Below are 19,229 nucleotides of genomic sequence, written 5' to 3'. Positions count from 1 at the left end.
TTCAGTTACTTTCTATACGTAAAAATTGCGTTATTTCTCTGTGGCAGACTCATATATGGTTTACTTAATAAATTGACTACGTTCTATACGCACGGCACATTCGATATGGTTATATGTTAGGGATATGGTTTGAAAAATTCGCCACCTAGTCCTTACCATCTGCACAGCAGATCATAAACTGGGACTACTCTGTACTCAGAAGGACAAGAAATAATTAGAATATTCCATTTCAATTTAGCTTGTGAGGGATATAATAGAATCTCCCACAGACTATGCATTAATATATAGGCGAAAATTTTAACATAACTAAAAATACTTCTGTCATTTTAACATATCCTTACTAGAAAATGGCTTTTACGGGACGATATTGGAAACACTCTTCATTCTTCTTATTAAAGTGTTAACAAAAACTGGGAAGTGTTCGTTTCCCTGTAATATCTTTAAATTAGAGCTTTACCACTCGTATTTCGGGATTACGTGCGCGTCCCGCTCTTTACACAGCAGCGTCCTTGAGTTTTAGAAACGCATTGAATTTGTGACCTTGCAGGCTTCCGTAATCGACTGAGGTGCCAACGAACGTACAGGAAGAAACGAAAGCGGTGCTGCGCCGGGCTCGTGCTCGTGCTCCTTGAGTGTGATTTTTTTCTCTTCAAAAAGTTATTATGGATGAAGTTTGTAACCCACTATGGTGCCTCGCAGATTGTCACAGTGCAGAGACATTTAAAGACGACAAGGTGGAGACAGTGACTTCTATTGAACAGGTAAAGTAGAAAACAACAACAACAACAAACTAGGCAAGAAGCATTGCCGATTTCTATATGAGTAAATGTTTTTGTTGTAAGAGAGGTTTTTGGTTAGTTTTCCCTTCAGGTTTGGTCTTTGTATAGAGAAAGCTGGTGACCCTGTAATCTTTTTTTATTTTTTGTTCTTTCACGAGGAGTGATAGAATGACCGCGTTAATCCGTTAAGAGATTAGCTTGTCCTGGAGTAAACCGAATGCCGACTCGTGCGTCTTTGGACTTGGTTTCTGAGAAAGCCAGGAATTGTGTTGTCAAATTCGGTTGCTTTTTAATCAGTCTGCCAATGTGTATTCCCGGTTTAAAGGCGTTCCCAATGAAGGGCGTGTGCGCAAATCTTAGGGCGTGTAAGTGCGTTAAAAATGACAGAACCGAACCGGCCTAAAAGCGGGAAGCACTAACGAACGCGCATCTTCCCGGCGAGGCTTGGCTTGGCTTACAAAGTAATATCCAAAATTAAAGTCCGTCTGGATAGTTTTCTGTGGTATTTCACACTTGCAGATTTTGTCGGCTTTTTTGGATATATAATTGTATTAAAATGCACATTTATGGCTGTTAAATCTCAGTTTGACACTGTGTTTTCTATGGGCATCAGACGGGGTATCGGTTTTCCATCCACATTGCAAAGGCAAACATGTTAGACTGATTGTTCACTTTACATCAACCCGCTGAGTCAGTGTGCCCAGCAACAACCAGCAGGCCCCTACAACGCTGGTCAACTGCTTTGTGCCCAAAGTTGTGTGATGGGCTCCAGCCCTTTAAATGTTTAAGAGCATCGCAATAGCAGGAACCACAAACCTGTATAGACCCAAATAAGAGAAATCCAGTCCTTCATTTTGGGAAGCATGTTGAGTATGTTAGAACACTAAATACAAGGGTGACCATATTTTATTTTTCAAAAAAAGAACCGGTGGATGGTAATTGACACTCAACACTTGCATACAAAAATAATGAACCTTTATTACTTTTTCTTACAAAAAAATAAATAAAATAAATCTTACAGAACAGGCTTTTAAAAAATGTTTCCGGTAAAGTCTAATCTGCCCTTCCTATGCTTGAGGTTTACCAGTTTTTTGCACTTTGTGATAAACCCTCTGTCTTTACTTTCATGAAGTCTTCTCTTGATTGTAGACTTTGACAGTGATATGTCTACCTCCTAGAGAGTGTTCTTGGTTTGGCTAAATGTTGTGAAGGGGTTCTTCTTCATCAAGGACAGAATTCTGCAATCATCCATAACAGTTGTCTTCTGTGGTTTTCCAGACCTTCTGCAGTTACTGAGTTTACCAGTTCATTTCGTCTTTTAAAGAATGTACCAGATGGTTGATTTGACCACTCATCATGTCTTTTAGTATTTCTCTAAATAGTAACTCTACTCTTTGGACCTCATATTGAGAGTTCACAGTGACAGCTTCCAAATGCAAATTCCACACTTGGAATCAATTCCAGATCTCTTATATAATAGTTAATGAAATAATGAGGGAACTGCTCCCACCTGGCTATAGAACAGCTTGTCAGTCAAATGTCTGTGTACTCTTGAGCCCTTAGAAGGCAGGTAGGTGATTATGGAGAAAAATGTGTCATTCCTAAATGGCACATACAGTATTTTTGGTAACCCCTTAAATTAAAGCTGAAACTCAACATTTCAATCACATAATGATTGCTTTGTTTCAAATTCATTGTAGTGGTGTACAAAGCCAAAATTATGAAAATTGTGTCACTGTACAAATACTTATGGACTTGAGTATAGTTAGATGCAAAAATTGGACAACGCTGGCCAAATTAATATATTTTGTTTACAGTTGAAGTAAAAATAGTAAATCTAACTTTTACAGCAAACAAATGGCTAATGTGCAGTTAAAAATGTGAAATAATAATAAAAGAGCAGAGAAGCAAACATTTGAGGAAATAGAGGTGCTTTTTTTTAACAAGAGATGAGATGTGTTATGCACACTCCAAGAAATTTAAAACTGCTTTCTCTTTCTGTAGATGTCAGTGTAGTCTACCTTCTTCTTAGTCTTTGACATTCTACTTGGCTTTTCTGACATTAAGAGTGAGATTATTGTCCTGACACTGCTGAGTCAAAAGGTAGACCGCTCCTCCATAAGCCATCTGACCATTTTTGTTGATAAGGTGTCATCAACAAATGCAGTGATGGTTTTGGAGCTGTGTCTCTCCACTTAATCAGAAGTAAATAAGGAGTACAGAAGGGGGCTCAGCACACTACCTTTTATCATGCTGTAACCAGCAGGAACTCAACTAAAGTAAACACAAATAATATTGTTGAATGTATGCATATAAATAATGGAAACTAATTATACGTTCATTAAAGGAGAATGAACATCAGGGAAATTTCTAGAGTGTGAGGCAGAGGAGCTGTGAGTACCCTTGCACAGGTGCTAATACACACGCAAAGAGAGAGAGAGGAGGGTGACTTATGATTCTGGTCTAGTTAATCCTGATAATCTGATACGGGTTCTTTAAAAGAAACTAAGAAAACAGGATAGAAACTGAAGTCTTGAGTGTGATGTTATCAAAAAAAAGTTGAGCAGTTAGAAGTAAAGTAGCAGTTAAATGAATAAAGATCAGAGTAAGTAAGCAAGGCAGGGTATTGCATACTATGGAAATAAAGTTAAAAGCAAAAAACAGTCAGACAGAGAACAATAAAAAAAATTGTATAAGGGAGGCCTGTTCATGGTTTGACAGCTGAATAAAAAATTACATGGGAATATTTTATTTATGATAATGTAAGCAGGGATCGAGAAATGGAGTACTAAAAGTGACTTATTTTGATGCCATGCTTTGTTTTTGAATTAACTTGATTGATATTGAGAGAGGAAAAAAATACATTTATTAGACACATTTGTTTAAAATGTTGGCTTTCTGAACTCGTATGTTCATTTTTGAATGCTCTTTGTAAATAGTTGCTGCATAATATATATGTAATTTATTTCTATTAACAAATTTGTTGGAAATTACAAGCCAGTTAGGTGTTTGTGTGATTTTAATCAAAATTTATATATTAGGGGTTCCTAGAGATGAAAAACATTCACATGGTACATTAAGAAGCACACCCTAAAATTTAAAGGGACATTGCAATACCTGTGTGGAGGGACAGCACGGAGGACGTGATGCTGCCAGTTTGCACATGCTGAGGTCTGTTGGTTAGAAAGACCAAGTTCCTATTGTAGAGGGTGATGCAGTGTCCTAAATTGAGGAGTTTGCTAGTCCGCTTTACTGGTACAGGGTTAAATGCTAACCTGTAGTCAAGAAGCAGGACTCTGGCATAACAATTTTAATTATCCATTATTTGCCAGAATGATATGACATTCAAGAGATATGGCATCTTCTGTGGACCAGAATGAATGGGGCAGTGATACATTAATGAAATATCTTATTTTCTTTGGAACAGTTATTATGAAGGTCCAAAGTATTGTTGCCTGTGTTTATTGCTATGTAAACAAAAATACTTAATACTGACAAGGCAATTGAAAAGAAGTTTAGAAGTTGTAAAGTATGTAAATAGTATGACACTTGAGTTACCTACTTATTTTTTAGGTGTCTCTAACTAGTTTTCTAAAGTCCGCTGTTGCAAGTGGGTGAACATATAAAGGCGTTGTGTGTGTGTCCCCCTTTAGGGCAGAGTTTGCATTTTCTCTGGATAATCTGGTTTCCACTCACTTACCAAACATGTTAATATTGGGTTAATCACCCACTAAAAATTAGTCCAAGGGGAGCCAAAAGAGAAAAGTAATAGAAAACTTTTACGTAGGGATGCACCGATATGGGAATTTTGGGCCGATGCCGATATCCGATAATGTCTATGTACTTATCTGCCGATACCGATGCCGATATACATATTTATAAGATACAGAGAAAAATGAGACTTGATCTGTCTGGACAAGAATTACAGACAAAGTGAACATTTATTTGTAAAACAATTTTGCACACTACATTCAATCATTAAAAACAAATGATATCTGCCACATTTAGCTGGCTACCTGTTGGTTATATGGGAAACAGTTCTACAGGTTTTTGCTTTAAATAACTTTTCTCTTTCTTTTTGATGGAACAAATACAACAAATTCAACAATAATCGAAAAAATGAAAACTGAAAAAAAATGGTAAAATGTACAATTACAATGAAATAAGCAATACAATTTAAGAATAACAACTTTTGCAGATAATTTACAATTATTCAAATGGCTTGTGCTCAATCACATTTGACTGGCTATCTGATCCTTTGTTTTACAGTCTGCAGTATTAAATAGTTTACCACGTAACATTTTTTCTTTCTTTTTTGATGGAATAAATCTAACCAATCTATAATTTTAAAAATCAGAAAAGCGTACAACAGTAAAGAAATAAGTAACTTTTTTTTTCTGGAGGCTTATCATTCTTTTCTATTTTTTAAGCATGATGGGGAGGTTTTTCTTAACGAACAAGAGCATCTCTGCCTTGTCACAGGAAATTCTGTTTCTCTTTTCGTTGATCACATTAGAAGCCAAACTGAATAATCTCTCGCTATCCACGCTAGTACATGGGGCTGACAGGAACTTGCGTGCTACTTTGGCAATGGTAGGAAACCGACTCCAGTTGTTGTTCCAATATTTCAGTGGATTTTCATTCCTCGGGATTGGTGCTTCAGAAAGAAATCCCTGCACCTGCCAAGTAGCATGCATACATATACAGTATTATATTCTGTGTCATCTTTCATATCTAAAAGATAGATCTGCATTTTGGCGTTTACCAGGGCTGTCAGATTAAGATTAGAATCCTTACAATAAAAATAAGTATATGGCATTTGAATTGAATGCATGTCTGTATTGTATTTGCTGTTTTTTTAAACATTTTATTATTAATATTTTTGCTTTTCACTGTAGATCAGGGGTGTCCACACTTTTTCAGCTTGCGAGCTACTTTTAAAATGACCAGATCGAAATGATCTACCTACATTAAAAATTATATATATATATATATATATATATATATATATATATATATATACTGAGTATACATTATACATAAAATATATGTTGTCATACCTTGCATAACTGAATAACCCTTATGGCACAATAACAATTCAATACATTTATGGTCACTACAGTACTTGGATTTAATAATCTTCATATGGGAAAAGGTTGACTCGCATAAATAAGTAGAGCCAAATAATGCAGTCAAGGAGGCAGCACATTTCCTCATTTTTGGGAACTTTTTCTCTGTGAGTAAGTTCCAAAACTGTCCATGAGCCCCAGACTTCAGCTGAATGTGAAAAATGACGGCTGTCCGATTAACAGCGATTTTAGTTCCCTCTCCTTTCTCTTTCTCGGATCGCTTTTCGGAAGGAAGTCAGTTTCGTAGTTTTTATGAACAGTTCGAAAGTGCTTTCCACATTTTCCTTGTTTGGAATAGCAATGATAGATTGACATATCAGACAAACGCACTTCGATTGTGACATTGTGAGTAAAAAATCCTCTTCCAATTCCACATCCAGCCCATACCCTGCCCAAACAAATTTTTTTTTTAAATCCCTTCTTTAGTCGATATAAATTGGAAGGCTAACTAGATCACAGCCGGAGTTTTGCAGTAGCTTGCGCGTTTGATCGTGCGTGCGGGATGACTAGTGTGTTAGAAGAAAAGAGATCTCGGACTGGCCAGCCTGTATGTCAATCAAGTGGCAAATGCCATAGGGAGGATATATGATAGACTAACGTTTAAAAAAAATTTTTTTTGAATGCAACACGATCGACGCATTGGGCATGATCATGATCTGCTTACAAGTTGCTCATTATTGCTTAAGAGACTCAGTTGAAAACAGTGTCTTCCATGAATGTGATTGGCTGTCCCACAAAAAGCAACGCAAAGAGAAATAAGACACAAACCGCACTGGCACTTTCTAAAGACAATGTTCAAAAGAAAAACAAACAAAATTGTCAGTGATTGCTCAAACAAAGTAAATGCAGTCATTTTTTTTTTCTTTTTTTCCTAGAGGCCAGAGGACCTTATATCCCTTTGTCTATTTTTTACAGTAAATAAACTGAAGCATTGTGACCCTTTAAGTGTTTTACAAATGAAACAAGTGTATTAAATGTTACACAAAATACTTGAAAGACCTCAACAAAGTATTATAATCAATTATTAGCAGACAGCATTTTTCAAAGTAACAAAAAATGTAAAACGAGTTTGTTTATTTATGAAACTATTTAGTTAACACGCACCGAACAAAAATATGAAGCAAAGAAGCATAGGCTATAGTTGGCTCAGTCGCTTGATGAAAACTAGCAATCTTTAAAATGGTTGTGTTTAACACAGAAGATGCTGACCGTTTAACTAATGACTAATAACAATATGGGTTAACAATTTAGAAATACGCATAGACTGATCCTAAAAAATTACGTGCAAAAACAGATCTGTAAAATCCCACAAAAGTGTCCAGCACATCTTAAGTAACATGAAGCCAAAGTTAGTGCGAGGTAAAACCAACAGCCGCTCTTTTTACATTCGATTGCCGTTTTTCTTTCTTGCCTTCCAAGATTTTGTATACATTCGAATTATGTTAGAATAGTGATATTGTATCCGACAACCCATGTTATTTACTTAAAACAATGTTGTAAAGATCTCCACAGAGCTTTTTTTTTTTAACTTACCTCTGTTGTCATCTGGCTGTTTTCCCGAGGCATCAATGTGTTCTCTTCAAGAATTCCGTTGTACATTTCGAAGAGCGTGCAAGCCACTTCGTCATTTCTCTTGGCCCTTTTCTGTTGTGGACCATCTATCTGTGATTCAGTCGTCTGCATTTCGTTCGATGCAAGTTCCACCTGAGCTTGCAACATTTTGAATGCCAGTGATTTTACATCTGCATCGAAATAGCGGTCTTTGTATCTCGGGTCTACAATAGTGGCAACACAGTACATGGATTCTTTGTAAATCTCAATGAAACGATTGTTTACAGCCTCCAAGAGAGCGCTGTTACTGGTTTTGACTCCGAAGTCAGTATGAGCACTTTTAGTCAACAGTCGTTTTAAGGCATTAATTGAGGGAATAACGTTAGAAGCCAAGGCTTCAGACTGGCAAATTTCTTTTGTCAGTTGTTCAAATGGAGCAAGGAGTGTGATTATGTTCTCGATCAAACCCCACTGATTAGGCGTTAGAGTTGCAGGTAACTCAAAATCAGAGGCATAAACCCCAAGGGCTCTTTTCAGCTCCAGCAAGCTTTGCAGCATATAGAATGTGCTGTTCCATCTAGTCGAAACATCTTGCTGAAGCATTTTCGGCTGCATACCAAGTTCAGTTTGTATAGTTTTGAGACGCGAGTTGGCTAATTGTGAATGCTTAAAGTGACCGACTATTTTTCTGCCGATCGCTATTGTATCAGAGACACTGCGCTGGGATAGTACGCCATCGTTCACGGCAAGCTGTAAAGTATGAGCCATACATGGCAAACTTGGGATCCCGCATTCCTCCATAGCCTTTGCAATGTTGCGTGCATTGTCTCGTAATACTACATGAACATTCTCTTTGGGTATTTTCCATGTTTCAAACATTCTTTTAAACGCTACAGAGAGTGCAGCACCCGTGTGTGATCCGGAGCATTCTTGGGCGTGCAAGATTGCTTTCTGCAATTCAAACTTGCGGTCGATCCACTGAGCAGTTAAACTAAGCATACTAATAGCACTCATATCAGATGTCCATATATCAGTGGTAAAGCTTATGGCTGTGACATCTTCAGCAAGGAGTGTGTGCACATGACTTTCCACAATTTTATGCAACTCTGGAAGCGCTATGTCCGAAAAATAACGGCGACTGGGTATCTGGTAACGGGGCTCGAGATACTCAAGCAGCCTTCGAAATCCTGTATCTTCTACAACAGAAAATGGCTGATCCTCCAGAGCAATAAATTCCATCACCTTTGCAGTAATTGTTTTAGCTTCAGGGTTATCTTTATCAAATTTCTTTGATTTTTCAAGTAACTGATCAACACGTTTTTGATTTTGTGCGCGGTGGCGCAGGATTCTCCTCTTTTGCTCTGAGGAATTCTGTATATTTGTCGGGATGGCGTGTCTTCAAGTGTGTAATTAAGTTGGTGGTATTGAAATTTCGCACTTTGGTCCCTCCCCGCTAAACATTAGTCGAACAAGTGTTGCAAATGGCATATTTTATGTCACTCTCACTCACTTTGAAAAACTTCCACACCGCAGACATTTTCGCACAGTAGCCCAGCGTTGCCTAAATGTCCGGCACATCCGGAACACAGTGAATGCGTCATCAATATCGGTTCGAATTATCGGTCCAATTTAGTCATCGGTCCGATGCCGATAAAATTATTTTAACCCATTATCTGCCGATACAAATATAAATCCGATATTATCATGCATCCCTACTTTTACGTTTAATGTTGACAACTGTTAAATAGAGTGCTCTTACTATTTATGTTTGTATAGATTAGACTACATAAACTTAATTACTGGTAATCCCATGGGAAATTCAGATGCATACAGCAGCAGAAACATAAATAAGGATACAGACTCACAGGACAAATAATACTGCCAATCAATTGATAAGTAAGTAAGTAAGTAAATAAATAAAAATAAATAAATGTACAGTATATTGTGTAGATATTTCAAAATGAACTTAAGTGCATCAGGAGGTGGACAATTGCCTGATTCCAGTGGGTAGAAAAGACCCCACAGGGTCACTTCTTAGCATATTGTGTTGGAATGAGCCTGCGGCTAAAAGTGCACTGAGACAGCACCTCCTGGAGAGGATTTTTCATGATGGCTTCCAATTTTGCCACCATTCTGTTTTCCATCACAGCTTTTATTATATCCAGGGTTCACCATCTGATAAGTTTGTATAGGCGTTATCATTTTAAGCTCAAGCTGCTACTCCAGGACACCACAGCATAGAAAACCATACTGTCAGATTTCCCATTGAACAGTCTGAAAGCCCACATAGAGAGAGGTTGAACACAATTTCAAAATTAATCTGCGTGAAACGTTGCATGAGGCAAAAAGACCCATACAAGAGATGTATGTGTGTGTATTCAGAGAGCATGCATTTACATGCCTCTGTGCTGCCATCATTTATCTTTCTCACTGGGTATCTACATTGAGAAAATCTGACAGAAGAAACATCTTTAAAAATGCTTTGCTGAAAATGTAACATATAATGTATTTCTTTATTTTTAAATGAGTCATTTTTATTTTATACATTCCGGAAAAGATTAAAAAAAAAATGGTTTAATGGAAGCAAGACCGTATACTAACATCCTGGACTACAACTTACATACTGTAATGGAGTAATGCTTGTACATTCCTTATGTTAGTAACACTGTGCTGAAAATGTCATAAATAATCTCGCAAGCATTACTGCATTTGAACTCTGTGTTCCCCAATTCATTGTGCTAGGTGGCCAACATGCCATAGTATGGCAATTATATTACTGCAGTAAACACATATTGGTAATAATTATTATTGATTGTGAACATGCTTTTTCTTTATCTATAAATACTACAGATACTTGTGTCTGTCTCTATGTCAGGATGTGAAAATGAAAAATCACGTTTTTGATTTTGCTCCACAGGCTTAATGATTTTATATTTTAACTGATTGATTTATTTGATTTAAAAATAATCCTTATTTAAAATTTTCTGTCCCCAAGTAGTCACAAAAGTGAAAGTGTCAGAAGTTTTGTGAGCATTTCCTTACAAATAAAATGCATTTGTCTGCAGACACTAAATTAGCATTACATCACAGCACGTCAGCTGTGCAGCAGCATCTTAAAACAAGACCTTTAGGTTTAGTCCAAGGTTTGCTTGGCAGCACATGTTAAGAGATTGCTAACCATGGGCTTTGTATAGCTGTAGTGTGCCACTTATCTTACGGTGAATATCTGTTGGCTCTAGATGTTTGTTTCTTTCTCCTAGTTTAAACAATATGACAAACCTAAATTAATATAGAACCCTTTACATACACCTGTGTGTGCATTTTGGCCTAACAATGAGGAGAAAAATACAGCATCTCAGTTGTTCAATTTCAATTTTCTCAAAAAAAAGATCCCACCTCCCTGTTATTTTATAGATGCCATTTTTAAATGAACACCTAGTGTGGACATAGCCTCAGACTGCCAGTTATAGAGAAGGCTCTTCATGTGTTTAACACATTCATTTAGACTGTTAAAAAAGCCGATAGGAAGAGGTCAAAGTTGAGATGTTTAATTGGAGAATGATGGGCATCGCTTTGATGTTAAAATTGGAGGCTGATTTCGTGAAAGGTTAATTTGGCCCACACTGAGTCACAATTATCACAAGCTAGTAATTTTACATGGATCTGAAAGCTGAACTTTAACCTTTTTATTAGGTAACTGTCTATTTTGTTAATCTTGTGAAAGGCCCTTTTTTTTTTTTTAGGCTGTCAGGTGCACAGCCATTTTGAAAAGCTGTAAACTCAAACGAGGTCAAAAGAAAAGTGTGAAATGCAGCATTATAAAAAGTAAATATTGTGCACCAAATATAACACTGATGTTAGTTTTAATTTGTAGTTTTTTTTGATAGATTATTCGTTAAAAAATATCTGTATTTCACTCGGTCGTCAAAGTAGTTGATAGTGACAGGAGATTTTTTTTATTGCAGCAGCAGCAGCATAGTTGGAGAAGTGAAATATAGATTTTTATCAAAGTATGATTGTTCGATTTTATTCCACTTGAAAAATATTGACCATTTAAAATTTGTTAAAATCATAGGTTTTAGTAGGTAAGGTCTTGTGCTGGATTTTTTTTTCATTCTTTGGCGTCAATTTTTTTCATGAGTTGGGGACGATTACTTTTCAATTTCAAAAATTTTAAAAACATACAGTTTTAGGGACACAGGAAGGCAGAGCCAATTCTGGTTGGATTGAGCAGCATGGAGCAACCAGCGATAGTATGGGCACAAGTCTATAGCAGGGCACCTTCACACCCATTTCAAACCGGTATAGGGTCACTAATTAAGCTATCTTGCATGTCTTGTAAATCAATTGGGGAGAGAACGTGATTTTACTTATTGAATTGCAAATTTACTTTATTTACTGAATACGACTCTTTTAACAAGTCCAAGTTTCAAACATCCCTGTGCTGTGGTCTTTTACAGCTCTACAGTGTGTGGATGATAGGTAAATATATATCATTTAGGGAAGGTTCAAAGGAAATTAACACTTAGCAAATAATGTAATTGTTAAACTTGTGATCTTATAACGATTACTAATACATCACAAGGTTGCAAAGAGAGGAGAGTAATATTTACTAAATCACATCATTTTGACAAAGAAGTAAGATCTTGTTTGATAATAGTAACAACTTCTAATATCAGATTTCACAGTAAGTCTTTACACTGAACTGCTTAAATGCGGCTGTTAAAAATGCAGCTGCCGTATCCTTTGGGCAGAGGTTAAAGAGACAGCATATTAATGAAGCTGCCTAGATGGACTTTCAAATTTTAAAAAGGCATAAAGTTGAAACAGAGCAGCAATTGATGGCACGTGAATCATTGAGTTGGGACTAAAATGAAACATAGGAAAATGAAGAATGTAAATATTCTAAAGAATGTTAACCCTGCCAACTAAATAATCAAAAAATAGAAAGACTTAACAGATGCTGGCTAGGAAAGAATGTCCATCAAAAACTCGGCATGCCATCAAGAAGGTTTGAGAAGGAAGTTGCTGAGAGGCCAACAGTTACTTCAGAGCCCTTCAGGGTTCATTGACTACGAGTGTTCTGCTTTACTTACACTTATTTTTTTTATCTCAATTTTAAAGACATTGACCTTCATAATCTACATTCATATTACATTACGTAGCTTATAAACAGCTGCTACACTGCATAAAAATTAGTGGCGTGTTTATAATACTGACTGGTATGATTTGATTTTAATTATGCCTAGTGACGACACAAGTGCTGTAGTTTAGTTCCACATTCTTTCACTTTTGAGCTGTTTTTTTTCAACCAAAGCAACAATCTTGATCTAGTCATTCCTAGCTTGTTCTTCCTGCTCATATCGTATTTATGTAATGCTTGGTAAGTTAGTGTTGATTTGTGAGAATGAAGTCACAGTTTCCACTTTTCAATTTGTTCATAGCTTTTTCCAGTATTATCCTATTTTAATGGTGGTGTGGGTATAGTGCTGAGCTGATTTTAGTGCTGGCAGCATTTGATATGTTCTTTGTAACTGGCATACATATTGTGGTTTTACTGAAATACATTTCAGTTGGAGTCTGCTAACCTGTATTTTGTATTATTTGTTGTGTAGAATTCCATGCGAAGCACATTGTCTGTCTGAAATATAGTTGATAAATATTTAAGTTCTTAATCAAGGCTTGACAGTTTTGAATGCCTCACTGTTAACTGTATTTATTTTAATTTTTGTATTAGGAAGACTCTGTGATTGCTTATTGTGACCTCAGGCTGCCTAATCCAATGTTAAAAGGTTGTAATTGAACAGTGCAAAATACTTAATTAGAATAATGTGCTTTTCAGAGTGAACAGCATTGGTGAAGTTGTTAATCTCTGTCTTCCAATAAGACTCTAGTGTTCACAATCCTTTATATATATATATATATATATATATATATATATGTTTTGACTTGCTGACTGTACCTTTTTCTAAATCTGCTGTACTTTTTTTTTTTTTCTTAAAAAGAGGAAAAATGTTATTCAGTAAAAGAGCTGTCATCTTTTCTTGTCTTATATTGTACAACAGCTTGTACTCCTGTAGTGATGTTAACTTATTTAAATCAAATGATTGACTTACCTAAAGACTTTTACTTCTCTAAGTAAAGGTCTCTAAGTATTTTAGTAACAAAAATAATGATGTAAATAACCAAGGTGATTACTTATTGTAAAGTGCAATTCAAAAGTCTCTCTGCAGTGGTGGAATATGTTTGACTGGGATGCACATTTTCTGTATATTTCACTATATTGGCAAAAATGCATTGTTAGTTGACATTCCTTTTCACACATGCAGGTTATCCCAGGTATTGGACCCAGCACCTCTTCAGATAAATATTAATCAGATTATCCATCCATTTTCCAAACCTGCCTGTCTTGGACACTGACACGGAGGAACTATAGCCTATCACAGCAGTCGCGGTGGTAGCACAGATACCTTTTTAGCAAGGAGACCAGTGTTTACGTCCCAGATGCTCCCCACATGGAGTCTGCATGTTCTTCTCCCTGTGTCCGCATGGGATTCCTGCTGGTACTCCGGTATCCTCCCACAGTCTACAGACATGTAGATGAGATGAATTTGCAGTGCTAAATTGGCACTAGTGTGTGTTATGTTTGCTCTGTGATGGACTGTCAGCCTTTGCAGGTGGTGTTCCTGCATTGTGCCAAGTGATTGGTGACATTCAGAAAAAAAAAAAAAAAAACTTGTATGAGAACAATAACATAAAATGCATTTAAGTTACCTTTGTTTCTCTATGTTGTCAAATTCTCAATAAATATTTTTTAACTGTTCAAAATGTTACGACATCTACTGTATATCCAAGACCAGTCTCGATTTATCATAAGGCTTAACCATTCAGGTGAATCTCAGTCATCGATGGTGCTGCTTAAAAGTTTGTGAATCCTTATTTTGTTAGTTATAATATATGTTAGCAGAGTAGACCAGTTGCCATATTTGAATTTTTTTAATATATTAAAATATTTATTAATTTGGTTTCAGGTGTTTATTACCAATGGCTTCCATTCTGCTTTTAAACTGAATGCGTGTAAATGCTGTGAATGCTAGGGGTCGCTGTTGCCCCTTTAACCCCAACAGACAGACGCTCAGGACACAAAGTAAAAGCACCAAGAAGTATTTTAATACTTTTTCGTCTTGAAAACATTGCCCAGAGCACCACAGCCACAATAAACAGGCAATTAAATACAATAAAAAAGATCATTTTCTCACTTTCTATCTCTTCCACACCTCCCAGCAAGTGTTGTCTACTACCTCCCGACTTTGGCTTGCGTGCTGGGTCTTCAGCAGTCCCTTATAAAGTCCTTGACCCGGAAGATCTTCTGTCCTTCCGACAACGTGACTGGCTAGCGCTCTAATTAGTCTAATGAAGAACTGGCTTTTCTTCAGTCCGGAAGTACTTCGGGGCTTCTGTCCTTGTGACTATCTCGTACTTCTGGACTATAGGGAAAGGATGAGTCCCCATGTCCTTTGACAACTCCCCCTGGCGGCACCCACGGCACCCAGCAGGGCTGATAAGCCAAACTCCAAGTCCCAGGATTCCCTGTGGGATTCCAAGGCACCGCTACACTCCACGGGAGATGCCATCTAGAGTTTTGGGGGAGGCAGTGTCCCAAAATATCTGCCTTCCCCCATCCTTCCCTCCTTTGGGCGTCCTGGCCGGGTTGAGCTGCCGGCCATCCCTCACAACACGTATCGACTGTGTATTGAAAGCTGGCATATCCATCTTATTCTCGGCAGGATAAGGAGTCCCACCACGTGTTATTTTTTTTTAATTTTTGAATCGAGTATTGCAGATTTTGTGCTTGGAACGTTTGAATCACAAGACCTACCACAATTCAGTATGTGCCACCTTGCGATCTTCATCCACTTCCAAAATACATGGTGGATAGTTGTCTCTGTATGAAGATGGTAAATTTGAAAAAGGTACAAGAGAAACTGCACGTTTTTTTTTTTTTGTTTTTTTTTTTCCTTCTCGCCTACTTGGCTATGGTGACCATGTTTTAAAGAGGTATAGAGTTTTACTGTGAAAAAGAAAACATTTGTAGGGAATTGTTGTTTCAGTAATTTGCTAGCTTCATAGTATTCTGCTGACCAATTGCAATACAGTGGTTAGCTTAGCCACCACATAGCTCCAGAGTGCCGTGTTCAAATCATGTGAGATATGTAGTTTGCGTGATCTTTCCAGGGTATGGTACAATGTCCTTTCACACCTGAAACCCATTTGATGCTTATATGACCGTAATGACTGCAGATGGGGTGTTGTTTCATTGTTCACAGTATATTGCTACGCCAATTTCTTGGGCAGAGGTTGGATATGAGGTTTAGGATTTATGTAATGTTGATGTTTTGTCAGATGTCACAATGGGATTCGCAATGAAATAATGCAAAAGCAAAATAGTTTTACAATTGTGAGTGCTTGGAAAATGGGCAGATAGCAGATGGCTAAAACAAACAAAAAAAAAAAAACATACATTCAGACATATTTTTTATTTATTTAGTTATAAACCAATCCATTGTTGCAGCCACGAAGTTATGTTCGTTAGTCATGTGTAGTGTACCAGTACTGAAAAGGTACTGAGGAAAAAAAAAATTTTTAAATGGTATGGTACCTGGATTTCTTTAATCTTGGAACTGGAAGTAAATGGAAGTTTTCAAGCAACTTCCATTTGGTCATTTATTAGCGCAGTTGGAACTCCAAGGGGCACCCCCTGCTCTTAGGGAGAGGTGGGGCGGAGTTATCCATTTATTTGCTTCAGAAACCTTTTGGTGCCATTACTGAAGTCTGTATATGGCTTTTAGTAGTGATCCAACACTACGTTCTACAAGTTTCTCTAGGTAGGTGCTTGTAAGATGGTCCCTGGTTGGCAATACAGGAGCATCTTCCTGCCTGTCCTGAGAGTAGGGTGCTCTCGTTTATTTGTCTGGCATGACTTGATGTCTGCCTTCAGAAACAAGAAATCCATACAATTAATTAGGTGAAGGAGAACTTGACCTGCTTTCCTGCCATGAATGTTCTGGTATGCCTTGTTGTGTTCACTATTGCCCTGTTCTTGACAAAGCCTATAAAGTAAGTGAAACTGTGTTCCCTTGCTGTCTTCATCTTTATGCTGTTCTAAACATTAGTACTAACACAGAATCATGGAGGGGTTTCTAAGAAAGGTCAGAAGTTGCTCAAAAAAAGATACTTTATAAGGAGGAGAATTTCAGGTCCTCTGCATAAACAGACATAATTAAGGAACATCAGAGAAGAGCACACTTTCTGCTATAAGCCTCTTTTTGACTGTTGCATTTTGCATGTGGCTGCCAAACTTTTGCATAGAAGAAAACCCTGACCAAATTGCCAATGATTGACCAAATTCTGAAGAAATAAATCTATTTTTGGCTTTCATAGTTATACTTCAATAGATGGTGCATTAGGCTGTAATGCAATGTTAGCCCCTTAATGATTTTTGAAGTGGTTGAAAGTGTTATTCATTATAAACAGCTTTAATAGTCTGATTTTTTTATTTTTTATTTTATTGTTAAATACGTTCATAAAATGTTTATGGATTGTTACTAGTAGGTATATAATCAGTACTGTAACCCATCTTTATTTTGAACATGGAGACATGCTAAATGTCACATTAAAAATTCATACATGGTTAGTTGGGGAATGTAAATTTCCAGTCTGTTCAATTTCAAGCATTCTAATATTGGGGACATTCAAATCGCATTCAGAGTTGCATTAGATTTAATTTCATATAGAAAAGGGATACACATTTTGAAAATTTCTTACTCCTTTTTTTGCGAGCATTGCCCTGGTCAGAAAAAGGTGTTTTTGTGGTAATTTTCTTACTCAATCAACAATGAAACAAGTAAATGACACATCATTCCCAAAACCGCTTATCCTAATTCCAAATCGCTGAGGGAGCCATAGCCTAACCCAACAACACTGGGCGTAAGATGGACCCAGGTGCGTTGAGAGACCTACTCGCATGGAGCAAACATAGATGCAACATTCAGTCTTTTCCATGTCTTTGAGGATGTGATACGAAAACTAGGATACTGAGAAGAACGTTTGTGCAAACTCCACACAATCAGCAGATGGGCGTGTGGTTGGAACTGAGGACGGTGGATTCATGAGGAGACTGTGTTAGGTTTCCCTGTTCTTTTAATCAAAAAGCTATCAGTTCATATGAGGAAAGCATAAATATCTTTCCTAGATATCATCAAAAATTAAAATAAACTGTCTTGGGAATTTCTTCTGTATTAGTACTTTGAGCAACAAAATACTGTTTGATTATATTAGTTTTTTTTGAACAGCTGACACACTCCTCATGAAGTAATTCTTCCTTTTCTCAAAGCTATCAACACAACTTAAAAAAATACAGACTTTTATGTGTAAACCTTAAACGTCGATGTCAAAATTTAAACTAACCACCTAAAACATTTATTTTTCAATCAAAATCAAACTTTGCCATCATATGGCTCTCACAAAAAGTCAAATACACAAACACTGGTGATAACCACAACACACTAGTGAGAAATATTTTAACACTGCAACAGAAACCTTTCCTGTTCAGGAATTAATGCCTATTTTCAGAGAATGTAAACCTATTTTGTAATTGACAGAAAACTACAGGTATGGCAGAAGTGCAGCAAATGTTTTATTTGCACTATTAAGTCAGAAATGAAAAAACCCATACAGTACACGCAGTAGTAAAAGCAAATAATATGCAGGTGTGTGTTATGGTATCGTAAGCTTTACTGCAAACTACATGCAATACACATTACATTTAAGTATTCCAAAAATACAAAACTGGTAAACTAGTCCATGTCATCTCCATCTCTTCTTTAGACAGGGTCAAGCCACAAAACCTTCTCCACTTTACACTGAATGTTTTTCCCTTGCCAGACAACAAAGAAAATATGTTTGTGTGTCAGATCCATCCTTGTAGTGATTGAAGTGAAATGTCCCCACATGCCTCTTCGATGACTTACAGGAAGTTCTCTGCGTGTTAAGGGTTTCAGTCATACACCTTCCATGGCATTGCAGAGAAAAATTTAAATTTATCAACTGAAAGTGTGTTGTAAAGACATTTTGTTCACTATCATGTAAACAGGACAGGGAACATATGACCTGAAATTAGTGAAATTTCTGTACATTACAGTATGGGACATAGCTTAATATACTGAAAGCACTGAGTCTTGACTTTTTATGGAATTTCTTTCAAATGGTATATATTACGATTGCTTTATCTTTATTCATTTGACAAGCCTATATGATCAATATTTGGAAAAAATCTGGATCTTATATGATTTTTTTTTTGCATTTCACACAACTGTATTGTATTGTTGCCACTGACCATATTTAAAATGGCTGTTTCTCTGTCATCTGTCAACAACTGTTGCCTGCCTACTACAGAGGGGTCGACTGTCAGTTTTGCAAAAGCAGTTTTTTGACAATAATATTGTAGAAACAAAGAATGGTTCCTTTTTGTACATAGAGTATACAGATCTTTACAGTACTGTGCAGTACAAAGACACCCTGACTTTCACATTACCACTATACAGTAGATTCAAAAGTACTGCAATTTATCTGTTTTCTTCTGTGAAAATGCAGACGATGGCTGCCACTAGATAGATACAAGGGGAAATTCACATACTCCAGCATCAGGATACTGATAAAGAACAATATTAAATTAGTGATAACAATGCCAATAACAATGCAGGTATACAGA

The 19,229-nt window shown here is 36.8% G+C and overlaps 1 protein-coding gene across 1 annotated transcript in view; it reads left to right on the top strand.

Annotated features, from left to right (window-relative positions):
- The first annotated feature begins 559 nt into the window (after positions 1 to 559).
- fntb (farnesyltransferase, CAAX box, beta) overlaps positions 560 to 19,229 on the top strand; it is a 55,890-nt gene continuing 37,220 nt past the window's right edge. Inside the window, exon 1 of the mRNA XM_028821278.2 lies at positions 560 to 761. Within this exon, the coding sequence (XP_028677111.1) occupies positions 663 to 761 (99 nt within the window). The 5' untranslated portion in view covers positions 560 to 662. The remainder of the gene's footprint in view (positions 762 to 19,229) is intronic.

The sequence above is a fragment of the Erpetoichthys calabaricus genome, chromosome 16 (genome assembly GCF_900747795.2).
Source record: "Erpetoichthys calabaricus chromosome 16, fErpCal1.3, whole genome shotgun sequence".
Lineage (NCBI taxonomy): Eukaryota > Metazoa > Chordata > Cladistia > Polypteriformes > Polypteridae > Erpetoichthys > Erpetoichthys calabaricus.
Note: the sequence above shows the minus strand (reverse complement) of the source record. Positions and strands in the feature narration are given on the sequence as shown.